The sequence below is a fragment of the Chanodichthys erythropterus genome, chromosome 24 (assembly GCF_024489055.1).
Source record: "Chanodichthys erythropterus isolate Z2021 chromosome 24, ASM2448905v1, whole genome shotgun sequence".
NCBI classification, from domain to species: domain Eukaryota; kingdom Metazoa; phylum Chordata; class Actinopteri; order Cypriniformes; family Xenocyprididae; genus Chanodichthys; species Chanodichthys erythropterus.
This window is the reverse complement of record NC_090244.1, coordinates 18,037,078-18,053,986: the sequence shown is the minus strand read 5'-3', so window position 1 is coordinate 18,053,986 and position 16,909 is coordinate 18,037,078. Positions and strand designations below refer to the sequence as shown.

Genomic DNA, 16,909 nt, shown 5'->3' with positions numbered 1-16,909 from the left:
ATGTCTCTTACCCCGACTTCCTAGCTTCCCTTTTAAATGTACACTTTTCCTTAAAATATTTTGAAAACATCTTTTGGCATTTATATTCACAATTTAATTAACACAACAGCAAAGATTTACTGTCCCCATAACTTTTGTCATTACCAACACACCAAGAAGTTAATTGAGTTGTGATGTAAACAATAACTGACAGAAAAGCACATCTTTTGAGTTCAAAGAACATAAATATCATTAATTTGATTTATTTCTTTAAAAATGATCTGAGTAGGTGATGTTGTCATTACCAAAACTGCTTATCATTTCAGTATTTTAATTCAGAAACGATTTTTAAGCCTATTTGTTTGTCAAAAAAACAAAACAAAGGTAATTAGCCGCTAACTCACTTTTTGTGTTAGCAAAGCCACGTCCGTCCCTCGACATCATTACCATCACGCAACAATATCAGAAATCAACAACAGCACACATTAAAAGGTCGACCAGTTATTCCAAATGTTTAACAAACAAACTTTGAATAAGTTTTTCTAGATTTCAAGAAGTAGTTAAAAGTTCCCCTAATTGTAGAATCACTCATAAATAAATTCAATTACAGATTAAATATCATTATATAATTTAGGAAGGATATTTGTATAAACACTTTTTTTTTGTAAATTCACCAGTCTTAATCGCCAAATTCAAGACTCCTTAAATTTGGGTTTGGAATCGGTGCATTTGCATCGGTTTTATCAGGGTGTGTGAAATTAAAGCGGCTCGTTAATTTCCTCAGTTAGTGTCACGGGTTGTGGGGGGTCATATGTAAAGCACCAACCCGGCGACAACATCGGGTGCCACATTTTGGTGGTCTTGAACATCCATTGCACCTTTGCGCAACAGCCGCTTCTCCGCCGAGAGGTCCTCGCGGTGCACAAAGGCAGCTTCCGAGAGGGCAGCGTCAGCGCGAGAGGCGAGAGAAACAACCTCCGGACCGCGTCCGACCATCCTAACTCGAAAGCCAGCGTTGTATTTCCAAAAGGTAAGAACTCTGTGAACACATCTCGGCTGATTTCAGCCGCGGGAGTTGCCCACTCGGGCCCGGAATCGAGCAGCGGACCAGTGTCGTTTCCTATCCTGCGCGAGCGTGGTTGTTCTTAACAGAAAATGGCGTCACCGTTCGTGCTGGCTGTGCAACCGGGGAAAACGCACTTGTTCTGAGCGCTTAAATTAGAGCGAGAGTTGATTCGGACTCGCCACGACTGCCCGCGGAGATAGAGCAAGTCCACGGGCCTACTTGGGAGTGAAAATGGCACTTCATAACAAAACACCGAAGAGGAGAGGACGCGTAAAGGCGGAAGGGTCACCAGACCTGTGCGCCAAAGCGGCTTCGGGAAGATGGCACAGCGCCGCAAAGCGCAGCACTTTATCATTCGGACGTGCCCTGTAATCGTGCAAATCCTCTCGAATGTGTTCGGTTTGTCACTGTTTGAGGACGCGATTACATATTGTGTTGGGTTTATGTTCGGAAAGCACTGCAAGTTAGTGGCAACGTCGTCTTTTGTATCAGCCTCTCGCGTCAGCCCGCCTTTACGCCGCACTCACTCCCTGGTAAGCATCGGTCCTCCTTATGCCGCTTTAAAGCTCCATTCTGCACATGGGCTCTCCTTCTCCATCAAGTTAATCTGGCCCATTGTGGTCCGCAATAGAGGAGATTTGGCCTGACAATGTAACCGTGTAAAAGAGATTTACAGAATAATGGAGCGATGCAAATTGCTTCACGAAAACGCAAAATAGCCTGAATATCCGAAAAAACACGGCGATATAACCTGCGTTTACATTTTTAAACAGTTTGGCTAAATGAAGTGTGTATGCGCCACGACGTGTCTAAATTGCGCATAGGGGAGAACCCAAACCCAGGCTATTCCAACAGGTTTTAGCACGACATTAACAGCCACGAATAACGCAAACGCGCAGTTTTCGATGTTATCTGAGGGAAAGTCTCGGATACATTCTCTTTTTAGTGGTCAGACGCCTCTTTTTAGCAACTGTGGACTTGGTGATGCTCGTGCAGCCAATGGCTTCGCGCGTTCCCGCACACATGCACCCACAATTTCCCAGCACAAGTCAGTCAAACGTGTGAACTGATGTTAATATGTCTGTCCGTGTCATTCTGACGTTCCAGTGGGATATTTTTGCTTCGTTTTGGGGAGTGTCAATGCTAAATTTGGGTATCAACTTTTCACGTTGTTCACATTTGGCCCCTTGTGGACCCAGTGTGTTTTGATGGGTGCTCGTGAATGTGTGTTTGTATTTTTTTGCATTTCTGTAGTCTAAAAGTGCGAACTTATTCTTTATCTGTCTGTTAATGCATCAATATGTAAAATCGTGATGTAAAATGATGATGTTTTTGTCTGGTGGGTCTGCTCGCGACCCTTGTATAGTTCCAAACAAGCAAGATGTTTCGATTTTTAGAGTTGTATCATTTAAATAATCATTCAGTAGTGATTTTAATTACTTTAATGCGTTTTATCTCAATGCTTCAGGGGGGACTTGGAAAAATCGTGTGTCTATTATTTTAAATTATTATTTTTTCCGGTCACGTGGCCAAATGCCTCTGATGCTTTTGGGTGCTGATGGTCATTTCAACACGTTCTCGGTTGTTATGATTGTAATCGCACGCGGATATCGCGCTTTAGTGTTTATTTGTAATTCTTCAATTGTTATGAAGTTTGCAAAGTACTTATTCAGGCACGAGCACACCCTGATGCTAAGATGTGCACGCGTCTTATTGATTTGCTACCCACAATACGACTGGTACCGAACACATTTGCCTTCCATCAGACGAATTGCGCTATATAGAAGCATAATGGTGGTATTATGAAGCATAATTATGTTCATTTGTTCATTTGGCCACGGACACGTGTTCTTTCGTGCACTGCTCGCGACTTCCTGCCTCGCGAATGTTTGGGCAGGACACTAGCGGCGCGGTCAGGTGTATGTCCTTCAGAATCACAACACAACGTGTTAGAGATTTCATTTGCGCTGGTATGAGCACTTTTCAAGCGAGTTACATAAAAACAACGGTACATACCGAAGCACATCAATAAACATTTTACAATGGTACCATTGTTTACCATAGTTTGCGCCCAAATACCACAGTTACTACAGTTACAGCTGCTACTTCCAGTTACGACTATAAAGAGAGAGTTTGTATGAAAAGTCAAGCACTTGTCATGCCACAAGGCTATTTAAGTGAACTGCAAAAGGATAAAAATGAAGATCTTTTGAAATTAAATGAAAAAGTCTTCATATGTTAGCTAAAATCTGTTGAATAGTTAGTAAGAAGTACAATAAGTTAATTGTTTGTCATTCCCTAAAATCATAACCGCTACATTTTATGACATTTTTAATGAATTTACCACAGTTTTACTGTAGTAAGTTACTACAATGCTATTTTGGCACAAGCTATATTTAACATTCTACATTTTTTGTAAGCGCAGTGGATGCTAAAATTGAGATTATTTGGTTATTTCCACTCTGATATGTGTGTAGTTGTCGTTTTCCTCTTTTAGGAATCCAAAATATTGGTGTTTTGTAAAAGTTACAGTAATCTATATTTCATATTAGTTTAAATTTAGACTAATTTGACTAACATGTATGAGTTTATGTGGACATGGTTTTGTAGTCAGTATATTAATATTTCAAAGCTCCGTGATCAAGAATGCAATCTCTTTTCAGTTTGTCCTGTTGTCACACATTATTCTTTCCATTACATCTGGGCAATTATGATGTTTTTTGATGCATGACAGACATTTCCATAATTCATATTGTTTTGTCCTTTTTAGCACATAGCCGTTATGCCTCATCTTGACATTTATTTCCTTGGTAAATGTGCAGTGAAAGGTCTTCATCATCACACGATCATCACAGCGACAGTAATGTCTGTTTGCCTTTGTAAATACCTGCATAACTTATTGCAAGCCAATATTTCGGATTCTGTGTATAAAATTTATATCCAGTTTTTGAATTTTAACTTGTGGTACTACTTTATGCTGCCGCTGGAGAACTTGTTGCCATTTTGGGAGGCAGGTAGGAATCGGAAGCATTCAAAAGGTATAGCTCTACTTATTAACGTTTTGATTTGTCTTTTAAGTTGATGAAATGGCTTCTGAGATGGAGGCTACTAACAGCGAAGTGCAGGGAAGCCTGACCAGTGACAAATGCTGCCAGACTGAGACACTTCAGGCCTGCTGTTGCCAAACAACAGAAGCTCCTCAAGAGCCTTGTGGCAAAAATCCAGGTAAGAACTCGGCACCTTTAAGTCAACATGAAATCAAAACTGACCCTGTTTCCTTTTTTAAATACACATTCCTGCTCTTATTGTGTCAGGACGAGTTAATCCAAAGTGGAAAAAAACATTTTCCCTTTTAGGCTAATGTTGCAAATCACTCTTATTTTTGGCTGCATTCTGGTATGCACCGCCCACTTTTCGATATCCAATCAATTCCAAATGGATAAAATCAACTCCCGCCTACATTTTTTTTCTTGTTGAATCCTGTTGCATTCAGAAATACATCGCATTACAGGAGTAAAATTAGTTGAAAAGGATGGTTTTCATGTAGACTTTCGGGGGTTTAAATGTATTTTACACTAATTCCATTGATAATTCGAGGTTGTGTTTTTCCCTCTTGGTGATATTTGTGCATAATCAAAGTAGTTGCCAACCCACATGCATTGTGAAATCAAGATTTATGCCTTCTCCACACATTTATTGCAAAGATCTATCAATGTAGTTCGATTTACACGCGATGTCTTGTGGCGACTTGGTTGTTAATGTAGAACAATCACATTCCGATGTGTTTACCACATATTTCCATAATTATCAATGCTGGAATAGGATTTCTAGCTCATCGGGTTGTTGTTGTTGTTGTTGTTTGTGTTCTACAGTGCTGCTAATTTCAGTGACCTGGAGTTGTTGTCTTTAAAGTAATTTATGACCATAAATAAAGACAAGCTGTTCTGAAGCAGAGAGAGTCACGTATAATGTCTGATAGTAAGATACACAGTCAAATCTTTCTTAATGAAAAGAATCAGGATGGACTTTTAAAGCAAAAAGAGTTGTTTTAGCAACACTCTATTGTTATAGCTTATAAAAAGCATTTAAAGGTGCAGTATGTAAGAATTTTGCCATAAAATATCCAAAAATCACTAGGCCAGTGTTATATATTTTGTTCACTTGAGAATATCCCAAATGTTTCCAACTATTTGTAAATCGTGAGAACATTGCAATTTCAACCAAGGCTCCGGGACGTGTGAGGAGTCGCCTGTCAATTGCGTCATACCCACGTTACCCTCGGTTTCCGGTTTTATTTTGTAGAAACCGTGGAAACACCAAAGACGCTTTAATATTTACATGTTTTAATAGACAAGGGAACAACTGTTTGGTTACGTTTTATAGACAAGAAACTAATTATTGTTATATAGCTTAACACGTTTAGTCTTGTTTAAATCTAATTTTCTTTTTTCTTTTTTTTGCGAGTACCATGTTTTACCATGCCTCAGAGAAAAACACTATTTTGTGAAGTAGCTAACATAGCATAATCAGATGCAGCTTTATTTTTAGTAACAGTAATACAGCATTTTCTACATCATACAATACGTTTTAAAATTAATTGCATGCCATTTATCAACACAAGCCATCCAGTATTTATTAATATGATATTCTAAAATCGATCTATCTTACTGCAGTGTGTCTCACAGCAGCCACCAAGCGAATGCACAGAGTAACATTATTACATTTTCAACACACTCAAATGTATCTGATATGATAAACAGAGCTGCATTACCTCATACTCATGATCGGGAAAGTGGAAGCAGCGCCGGCGACTGTGGCATAATAAAAGTTCTGCTGCTCGTGAGGCGTGTGTTTCGCAATCGCTCCAGCGGCCTCGTTCAGCTCCCAGAACACTCGGTCCTGCTCTGCTTCATACACTAACATTAATAATCGCATCCATGAACATGATTTCTTCCCGAGTCCTATCCCAATTCTTTTCCAACGGCCGTTGAGGTGAAGACCACGTTCCAAGATTCTTCGCTCAAACTTGCCGTCTTCAAGCTACGCCTTTGATTTGAATAGGCCTCTAGCACCTTTAATACACAGTTACCCCTCTCATTTTATATATTTTTTATTTTATTTTTCATTTTATATCATATATATATATATATATGCCATCTCTGCATCACTTATACAACTTTTCAAATACCTCAGTTCTCACCATCTCTTAAAAAAAACAACAAAAAAAAACAAGCCAATGTTGATTCTTGTTTTATTACGAGCTCTGTCGCATTCTCTTTTTGCCAGCAGACGCTCTTCTATTCTGCATTTGTTTAAAATGGGTGATTCCCAGGTTGGAGATTTAGCTGCTCCATGTCAAACTTTCTCGCTCGTTGTGATGACCTTTGCCTCTTCCACATCATACACGCGTCAAACTTTTCTCTATTTATGGATATGAGAAGACACACACGGGTGAGTGACGTATGTATGCGGTTTTCCATGAAAATCCTGACGGGTCTAAAAAATGTAAACACTTATAATAAGCTTACCATAGTGAATCAGGGTAATAAAAAAACACGTTTTGAAGAAGGTTTGATGAAGTATTGACTTTGTAAAAAAAGTTACATAATGTACCTTTAAACCTGCATTCACTAACTTTTTTAGTTTCCTCTTTGAGGAAACTAATGTATTATAGTAAAATTTCCCTGCTAATGCACTGTGAAATGTGGAACATATTTTTTTATATTTTTTAATATATTTAAACTGTAGACAGATGGTTTTAAATAGCCTGTTTAATTAATGTAATATTCTCATGTGTTCCAGTTGTTAATGTAATGTGCTCCATAACTTTCAGACACCTGGTATCAGATGAGAAGGTGTAACTTACACATCCTCAAAAGTCCCTGCAGATTAAACTGTTTTACCAGGTGACTCTCAGTGGGTAGATGTATTCATGGAAAGAAAATAGCAGTGATTTCGACTTTCTGTTATCAATGTACTGAAGAGTTCCCTTAAGGAACAATGATAGAGTATTGCAGGTGTCCAAAAGAATGATGGAGTGTTACAAATCAAAAGATGCTTGTGTCCATGGGGAAATAGATCTACTATTTTATTTGTCCAGGCCTCGGTTCTGGCCTCACTTCCCTCCAGTCTTTGTTGGAAACATCTCTGATAACTAAACACTGAGTAGTTTCATCTAGACAAAGGTTTTTTTTTTGTTTTTTTTTTGAAGGTGTTGTTTATTTGCATTAATCATAGTCCGAATTCAATTATACAAGCAGTGAGTTAATTCCTAGAATTATTATCCATGGTCTGTATGTATGTAATCCATCCTCCTGTTATGCACTAAAGTTGGCATCATGTGTAGGTGAGCAAAGACCCATGTGGGATTAGTTACATGTGGCTTTTATTCAAATTAAAATGCAAATGAAAGGCAGAAATGCATCCAGGTTGGAATTAGAAATGCATCCAGGTAGGAATTGTGAAGTTCATGGGGTGTGAAACCAAAATGAGATGTGGTGCCCTCTTTTTGTGTTGGTGAAGTGGAGTTCAGGCTGTGCAGGAGGGTCGGTAGTTCCTCAAGCACATGAGCTAGCAGTAACCGCCTTTTTGTCTGTATTAGGGGTGTCTTGTCCCTTACCCCTTAGCCCTACAACAGATTTAAACCCTTTGCCTTCCCCATACTTGAATGGTGGAACCTCAGCAGTATAATTTATGTAAGACATGTTTTCACAAAAGTCTTATCTAAAATGTTTTCTGTTTTAGTGCATTCAGTTGAACCCGGTGATCCACCCCTGCTTCAACAGCAGCTCCAGACCTCCAAGTCAGGAATCCTTCAAATCATTGAGTGTTTTCGCTCAGGTACTTCAATCACAGACACTGATTTGATCATTCAGTAAATAGATGTCATGAAGACTCTTTTATTTACCAGGCACGACATTTTGCCAGCACCAAGACATTTTCTGAAAGCAAATGCTAGAAACAAAGTTGAAACCAATGTTGAGTGAGATTTTGAACAATGAAATTTCCCTCCAATATATTGACATGAATGTGTTTTCTCATTGCCTAATGATAATAGCTTGCTTTCAATATGTGCTGTTATTGCAGGTACAACTCAACTCAAACACATGCTGTTGAAGGAGGTTGACACCATATTTGAGTGCAAAATCTGTCGAAGTCTGTTCCGTGGTCTACCAAATCTGGTCGCTCACAAGGAGCTCTACTGCTCTTCCCGACAACCTCAGTCAGATGGTTTGTACATCCATTTAAGTTCTCTGACTTTTAAAGTGTTTCAAAGCCTGCATGACTTTATTTTTTTCTGCAGAACACAAAAAGAATATATTTTGAAGAATGTTTCAACTGTTTCAGAGTCAAGTGGGGTCCAAACACATTGCACCCTATTAGCTACCTTGACATGGACACATTGTTTTATTTGGAATTTTTTCATGCCGATTGATGAATCCGAATGTAGTGTTTACATGAACGCTAAATAAAGTGATCGGATTATATGTCACAAGCTTCAAATCTAAATTGATTTTTTGACATGCTCACACTGCACATATATACAGAGTTTCCCACTGTTTGCACATACTGTTCTCCTAAATTGCTTCTTTTCTCTGTTTTAAAGTGCAGACTTGATATTTATCTATTTCGGGTCCTAATTAGTAGATGACGAGCACATGAAGCTTTGTGTCATGCTGCTTATATTAATCAAGCAGTAAAAACGCCCATTCCTGTGCCCAAACCAAGGTGTCTGTGGATGAAAGTTCGAAAAGAGGACTAGTGGGACATTGTCCTGTTCCACTTCACAGATGATGTGTGGAAGAAAAATTTAACAATGACACAACAGTCATTAATGACACGTCATTTAACAACAAAAACGGCTCATTCCATAAGTCATTACGCCTTCTCTACGTCATTGCACATGTGTGGTACTTTCCATTTTCGGTTTTCAATCCGATCAAGTGTTTACATGTCCTTTTGATCTGATTAGAAAATGTTTAAACCACCCGTTACAATCCGAATTAAATTTAAATCAGATTTAGCCTATTCATTCTGAATGACATGACTATGTGTGAATTACAATCAGATCATTACGGTCCGTGTAAATGCAGCTGTGGACTTTCGTTGTATGGCAAAAACACTGAGAAAAACACATTTTTAAAAATATCTTCTTTTTGTGTTCCAAAATTGTAGAACATTCAAGCAACTACCTAGCAATGCCCTAGTAACTCAATCAATAATCTGATTGAGTTCTGCATGGGCAAGCACCATTCATGATTTCTTCAAAAGAAGTTAAAATGTAGTTCAAATTGTTGCAATTGGGCCCCTGAATATAACAGTATTTATTAATAAGGTTAATATTTTGTGACTTTCTGCAGAGCCTTCACAAGGTGGGCAGAGCCAAGCCATCAAAGAACTTCTTCAAGCCATCTATCCACAGAAAGAACAAGAAAAACATGTAATTCAGCTGGAGGCCATTGAGACCAACCCCAATGCAGTGTTTCAACAAGTGGCACTAGTGGAAATTCAAGACACACCAGAAACCCCAGCCCCTACCCCCGAGACTGTGATCCCATTACCTGAAAAGAAAAATCGCCGAAAATCTCTTTTGGCACCTAAAAAGGTCCAACAGTCAGATTTTGAGGACGAGATGGAAACTGAACCTGAAGAACCACCTGCTAAAGAAGGTAAGAGCTGCGAAGAGCAAATAAAGATTGAGCCAGTAGAAGGGGAGGAAGAAGAAGAGGAGAGTGCCGCCTCTGAGATAAAGGAGATGAGGATCTCTTGCTGTCTCTGTGGAAAAGACTTCAGCTCCAGGCGCAGCGTGCGACGCCACTGCCGAAAAATGCATTGGCAGCGGATGGAGGAGTTGCGCAAATTTACAGAGACGCGTACTGTTCCCACCAGCTTGCTGTCTATGGTGAAAGACAAGCATCCTGTTGAACCACCACCTTCTCCAGGAAAGAGCTGCCCAGTGTGCAAAAAGTCCTTTGCCACCAAAGCCAATGTTCGTCGCCACTTTGACGAGGTCCACCGTGGCTTAAAGCGGGATTTGATCACACCGGACATTGCCACAAGACCAGGCCAGCCTCTTTTACTTGACACTCATCCTCCTTCTCCAGCAAAAGCTCCAAGCTCTCCTCTCAAGCAAGATAAGGCACAGTACAACCTGACAAATTGTCGCTGCAAGCTGTGCAAACGCAAGTACAGCTCCCAAATAATGCTTAGGCGGCACATGCGAATCGTTCATAAGATGCCCGTTCTAGAAAACAGCTCACAGAAGGCCAAATCGAAGCACGAGAGAAAAGATAAGGTTTACGCAAAGAAAGAGTCTCTCTCAAAAGCTTCAGAGGAAGAGGGAAACCACGGTGTGAGTTTTGACTTCAAGAGGATCTACTGCTGGTTGTGTAAACGTCAGTTCAGTACCAGTCAGAACCTAGGCAAGCACATTGCCGAGCTGCACACCGATGGAAATGACAGCATCTACATCAAGTTTTACCGCTGCCCCATCTGCAGATATGAGTCACGCCGGAAGCGCGACGTCATCCGCCATATCACAGTGGTGCACAAGAAGTCGTCACGCTATCTGGCTAAGGTTATGCCTGCCTTGGAGAACCAGGCTGTGAAGAAACCAGCCGATGCAATCTTGAACAACTCAAACAAGAAAACAAATTCGAAAGAAGAGGGTAGCGGGAAGCATAAAACGCAAGACCCACCGGCTTCCCCTAATAGTCGTCAACAAGATCCTCTCATATCTCCCAAAACAAAGAAACCAGAATCTCCAACATCCCCCAACACTCGAAAGCATTCTGCTCTAACGTCGCTAAACACAGGCAAACTCGAGTCTCCACTCACACCAAATAGGCAAGACAAGAACCTTCAAGCAGCCAAGAACCCGCATGTCACTCGCAGTCATAATGTTATCAAGGGGCCACCCATCACCAGAAGCCAGGAGACCTGCACTGAGGTTAGGGTAACAAAAAACTTTTCCCTCCATGCATGCGATATGTGTGGCCGGGCATTTGCCAAAAAGGTCTACCTTGAGACACACAGGCGGAGACACAGGACTGCCATCGCAAGTGGGGACAAATTACAAGGAAGAAGCACTCGATCAAAGGCCCTCATTTGGTAGGTTGCTGCTCTGTTATGCTATTCAACAAGCACTTTAAGATGCTTGCTTTAAAGTCCTAACCCTAAGCATTAGACTTCAGGCTGTGACTCGTCCATCTCTGTTTGTGTTATGGACAAAAATTTTATCTCAAATTGTGCAGTGTTTTGAGGTGTGATGTGCTATTACTTTTCTAAGCAGTTAGACTTGTAAATTCTCCGGACAATAAAAAGGTGGGGAAAATTTCCCATAGACTTAACTACGGATAGGAAAAGGGTTTTACAGAACTATCCTAAAAAATCCTAAAAACTGTCCTAACTTTAGGACAACCCCACTGATGTCCTAACTTCAAAATTATTTGAAAGCCAACTGTAAAAATCATATAACAATAGCCTTGTGTGAGAATGGCATCACATTAATTAATGATACAAGATGAAGAACAGCGATGTCTGATAAGGTGGAACTCCCAAATGATGTTCTGCACTTTGACAACAAAACACTGATAAATAACAAACTCCTATGAAATGGTGATAGGCTTTGCCTTTTTCTACTAAGCTTATCAAAACTTTTCTTTCTGCAGCACTTAATTAAAAACAGACCTGTTTTGTTGAATTTGTGGAAAATCCTAAATGAGCTTATACTGTATCTTAAGACCTAAGATAGAAAGTTTCTCTAATATGCCCCTCAGTGTCATATAGAATTGTGGGTTAAGTCTTTTGTCTTGGACCAGTAAGTAACCACTTAGCAAATCCTGAGTTAACTACCCAGAACACCCTAGCACAGGGGTGTCCAATCCTGCTCCTGGAGGGCCAATATCCTGCAGAGTTTAGCTTCAGCCAGCCCCAAAACACTTGCCTGGAAGTTTCTAGTAATCCCTATAGGCAGGAACACACCAAGCCGACAGCAATGAAAGCAGTTTGCGGGGTTGGCTCACGTCGGCAGCGTCTGTGTCCAAAGTTGACCTGACAAACCAAACCAACGCTAAACACCCGACGGCCAAGTAGCACATCAGTTCTGCACCTGCGTAAGATGAAATGCCTTTCCGAACCAGCAGGTGGCAGTAGCTGAACAGCCAATCAGAATGATCAGATGGTCTGACGAACCGACAAGCTCCGACGCCGATTCAACATTTCGAATCGGCCAAAAAAAAGCCAATGAGGACCAACTTCAGCCGACGGTGCGGAACACACTGAGAAAACTTAGCCGGCCAACGAACAAAATCTGTCAGACAGCCGACCGAAGGTTCTGTTCTCTGCAAGAATGTTGTGACAGTTGGTCAGTGTTGTATTTGTCCCGCCTCTCCTCCACTCTGATTGGACGGCTGAATAAAAAGTGACAGTGATGAGCACAGCGTTTTACTCAAAGTTGAACATTCTTCAACTCGAGGCGAACAGTAAAAAACGCTGAGCTCTCAGCGTGAAAAAGATGCTCAGTCCCTCATTATGCTCCTGGTGTTTAAAAAACGCGACATTCCCATTGAAAACAATTGAAAAAGTACGCTTTGGTAGACACACGGCCTAAGTCCTTGATTAGCTGGTTCAGGTGTGTATTTATGATTGGAGCTAAACTCTGCAGGATAGTGACCCTCCAGGAGCAGGATTGGATAACTCTGTCTTAGTGTAATAGTGGTGAGTTTTGTACTGAGAAGCATCACTCACATTTTCTTTTGAAAATGTAAGAATCTAATTAAAAATGCAGTCAGTAACAAGTTACAGAGTACCATAGGTTGTAAATAACACTGTATAATATTTTTTTCCAGCCATCTTAGGCACTCCTAAGAAAGCACTACTTAGTGTTCCAAAAATAGTGATCTTAGACTGTTGAATAAGATGAAAGACTTTCCTAGGCTATGTCTATGAAGGTACAATCCCTTATAATTGGATGCAAGGTTTCAAACTGATGTGAGCTTCCATGCCTTAATATGCTTGTAGCATTCCTCCAGCCTATTATGGATGAGATGCTGAACAGAGTAAAACATTCGGCCATTTCACAAGATTTTGTGTTTCCAAGACAGTTCTTGTCTTAATTAGAGGTGCTTTCTAAGGCAAGTTCCTCATATTTAGGATTAGGGGTTTGCTTTAGAACAGGGTTCTTCAAATCTGCCCGGGCAGAGTTTAGCTCAAACCCTGATCAAACTCTCCTACCTGTAAATTTCTGAAGACCTTGATTAGCTTGTCCTAATCTTTGATTATGATTTGAGCTAAACTCTGCAGTACATGTACCCCCTATAGGGCTACCTTTAAGGAAGTCTGCTTTAAACCAAAATATTAAGACTAATTTGGGCCAGTAAGCAGCCAGCTGGAACCACCCTAGCATTGTGACGGCAAGTTTTTCATAGGCGAGCAGCACTGAGATCTACTTTGAGTTTCATTTCTTAAACTTTTAATTGGTTTCAAGAGATCTAAATTGGGCACATTTGATTTCAATTTTTGTTGTTATCCAAGCCACAGTGCTTATTTTTCCCCTCATCACGTGCTCAGACAAATCCTCTAAGGTCACTGTAATAGGAATTACTCTCTAATTTGAATGCATGGGTGCAGATAGTATCTGAGAGGGATTCCCCATCGTCTGCTTTCTGTAATAGATATGTAGATGTGTTGAACTTTTACACATTTTGATCTGACCTTTTAAACTTCCGGGGGCCTCCTGCGGTTTTGCCGACAGAATAGTGATGCTCGAAATTTTTGTAAATGTCCATTCCCTTAAAGTGATAGTTCACCTACAAATGGAAATTAATATAATTTGCTCAAACTCTTATTGTTACAAACCTATAATCTCTATAAAGGACAGAATGTAGAAGCAAAGCGAGAACCTTCATTCTTAAAGATAGAAAGTTCACACATTTATCCCTTTTAAATCATTCCTATTATTAACTTTTTTAATAGGTATGTTGTTACATATTTATTTGAGGATTGACATTTGATTCTCTCACTTTTTCCTTTCTCTCCATTTAGACTTTTTTTTTCTCAGAATACATAGCACATTTGCACTGGATTCCATGGATGGGTTTATCTCCATGCGAAAGAAGAGGAAGGAATATGGACAGACTTATGGGTAGAAAAAAAGAGGATAACATTTGCATAAAGGGGTTGAATGAGTCAAGAAAGAAGTGCACCAAAAATATTGTTCCAGCTTTTTACCCTGGAGGGCGCTGTAGTAAAATAAATGGTGTCCGATCTTCATTTGATTTTGAATGAGTTTTGACTGATTACTAGTTTTGGCAAAATGTTTAAAGTAAACAACTCTAAAAATGAATTTCGATTAATTTGTTAATGGATTATACCACTATATTTTGTATTCTCTCCGACAGTTTAAAAATACACAGAATGTTTCATAAATGGACAATGGACTCAGTGTAAAATACATAGGAGGTTGATCTGTATATGAACAGCATGTCTAACTAATGTTAAATATTCATAAGTAGATAAGTTAATGTAACCGCTTCATATTTTCCTGCCATGTGTTCACCTCTCTAATCAACTATGGATTGAAATGCTGCTAATTTGTTAGAAATGTTAGAAATGTACTTATATTTCTTCTACCCTTTAAAGTCGAAGCCTACATATTAAGCTGCTCAGGATGTCTTAATTGAGAGCCCAGATATTTTTAACCGCTTAAACTTTGTGTTTGTCTTTAACAAAAGGTTGCACCTGTGACTAAAACGAAATAGAATACTACTGTATTTTAGTTTGGTAGCCTACTAATAACTGAAGCTAAGGAGAAAATAATTTTCAAGTTTTAGTAGATGGCTCTCATTGTTGCTTTCAAGTATAAATAGGTATAATGAAGCTTTTGAGCAAGTAAATTGCAAGTACAATTCCTTTTAGTTGGGGTGCATGCAGAATGCTTTGAACCGTTTGTTTGTGTATAATAGGGCTTTTTCCAAATGCCATAGTTCCTTTCTGATGCACACTCCTTTTTATTTACAAAATCCTGGTATATCCTTGCTTGCAGTAGGATTTTTTTTTGTTCAAATAAAGGTAATAAACACATTGTTTGTCGACTTTTTTCATCCAAAGACATGCAGGTTAGGTGAATAGTCAAACATTTTCTGTGTGATTTTGATTGGGATAGGCTCTAGCCCTGTGACTTAGATGGTTGTATAAGCAGAAAGAGGAAAGATATATAACGTTACACACACACACACACACACACACACTCACACACAAACCAAGCCACTAACTGAATATGTCATTCAAAAAACACAATAAATGACTTGAAAATGAATAATTAGTCACCTTACGCTCAAATACTCATTAAAATGTAAGAAAACTGGAGAAATTACCTCAGGTGGTGTGAGATTCAAATAGGCTACGTACACGTTACTCCTCCCAAATAGAATAGCCAATCAGCATGTTTGTGAGCCCAATGGATGGGACCTCGAAACTCAAACAACCATTTAGCATAATCACGGAAGCGAACTGTAAAGCGAACTTACACAGTATTTGCAAGGTAGGTTTTGCCGTGACACAATATGGTCATGTGTAAATAGCCCATATGAGACCAGGAAAACAACAAAAAATGAATAAAAATAAACTTTGAACAGGCCTAGGCTACTTCTGGAAGAGGAATTATTGCCCTTTATTGCTGTCATAACTCACTTTCTGTTAAAGTGTGATTAATTCCTACTATGCAGTGTATTTTCATGCCCCAATCATTGGAGACCGAGGTCATTTTCACTCTAGTGAATATTTTTCAGGGGTAGGTTCAATTATTATTATGTTTTTATATACATATTTTAAAGAACGCCACTGTCACTTTATAATGTCGAACTATAGTTGCCACAAAAGGCCTAACATGGCTATTTTGGATTGTGAAACTAGTATACTATTTTTAAAATTATATATTAGAAATAATTTTAGAAATTTAAGTTGAAGATGCAGTGTTATTTCAATATTGTCTATATAGTTTATTATATCATGTATTAATATTGTGAATTAGTCTTTTATTTTATTTATTCTTTTTTAACATTTATTTTAGTGTTTTTTTCTTTTTCACAGAACAAACAGAATAAAGACAACAATGAGAAAAAAAGATAATTATAATAAAAATAAAAGAACCTATAACAAAACAGACAGAACATTTGAGGGACGCTTGCATACAAAGACAAATTATCTTTAAAGATATAATATAATATATATGGATAAACAAATTCATAAATGTGTCACTTAATCCTATTTATATATATATATATATATATATATATATATATATATATATATATATATATATATATATATATATATATATAAAAACTATTGTCAGCTGTCTAATAAATATTTCGGCACTACATTAAACACATTATTAATAAATACAAAGAGATTACACTCCATTACGAATAACTTTAGCATTAACAGTGGTAGGCTATGAATGCACTACATCATTTACCTTAAGATGTTCTAAAATTTGTCCCCGAATTTTATTAAATACCTCAGATTTATCATTGTTAATGTCTCAATCTCTCCAATGCAAGCATGTTTGCAAGATCTCTACACCACATATCAAACTTAGGCACAGAATCAGTTTTTCACATTCATAAAATCAGCCTCTCAGCAATTATCATACAAATAAAATAGCTTGTCTTCCATGTGCAAAATTTTAACTAAATAAGAGAGATCATCTTACAAAATGCATGTTATTTCTTATTTAGTACTGTCCTGAGTAAGATATTTTACCTAAAAGATGTTTACATATAATCCATTAGACAAAACAATAGCAGAATTTATTAAAATGACCCAGTCAAAAGTTTGTGAACCATTGATTCTCAATACTGT

The 16,909-nt window shown here is 38.6% G+C and overlaps 1 protein-coding gene across 2 annotated transcripts; it reads left to right on the top strand.

The window, feature by feature from the left end:
• The first annotated feature begins 772 nt into the window (after window positions 1–772).
• Window positions 773–15,121, top strand: znf800a (zinc finger protein 800a). Of its 2 annotated transcripts, XM_067380114.1 has the most exons (6): window positions 773–1,009; window positions 4,124–4,270; window positions 7,790–7,885; window positions 8,132–8,275; window positions 9,406–11,155; window positions 14,090–15,121. In XM_067380114.1, coding segments are annotated over exons 2-6 (2,130 nt in total). In that variant the 5' UTR covers window positions 773–1,009; window positions 4,124–4,131; the 3' UTR covers window positions 14,091–15,121. The 2 variants fall into 2 exon arrangements, with proteins under 2 accessions (XP_067236215.1, XP_067236216.1); XM_067380115.1 differs by lacking the exon at window positions 14,090–15,121 and having other exon boundaries at window positions 792–1,009; window positions 9,406–11,159.
• Window positions 15,122–16,909: the final 1,788 nt, after the last annotated feature.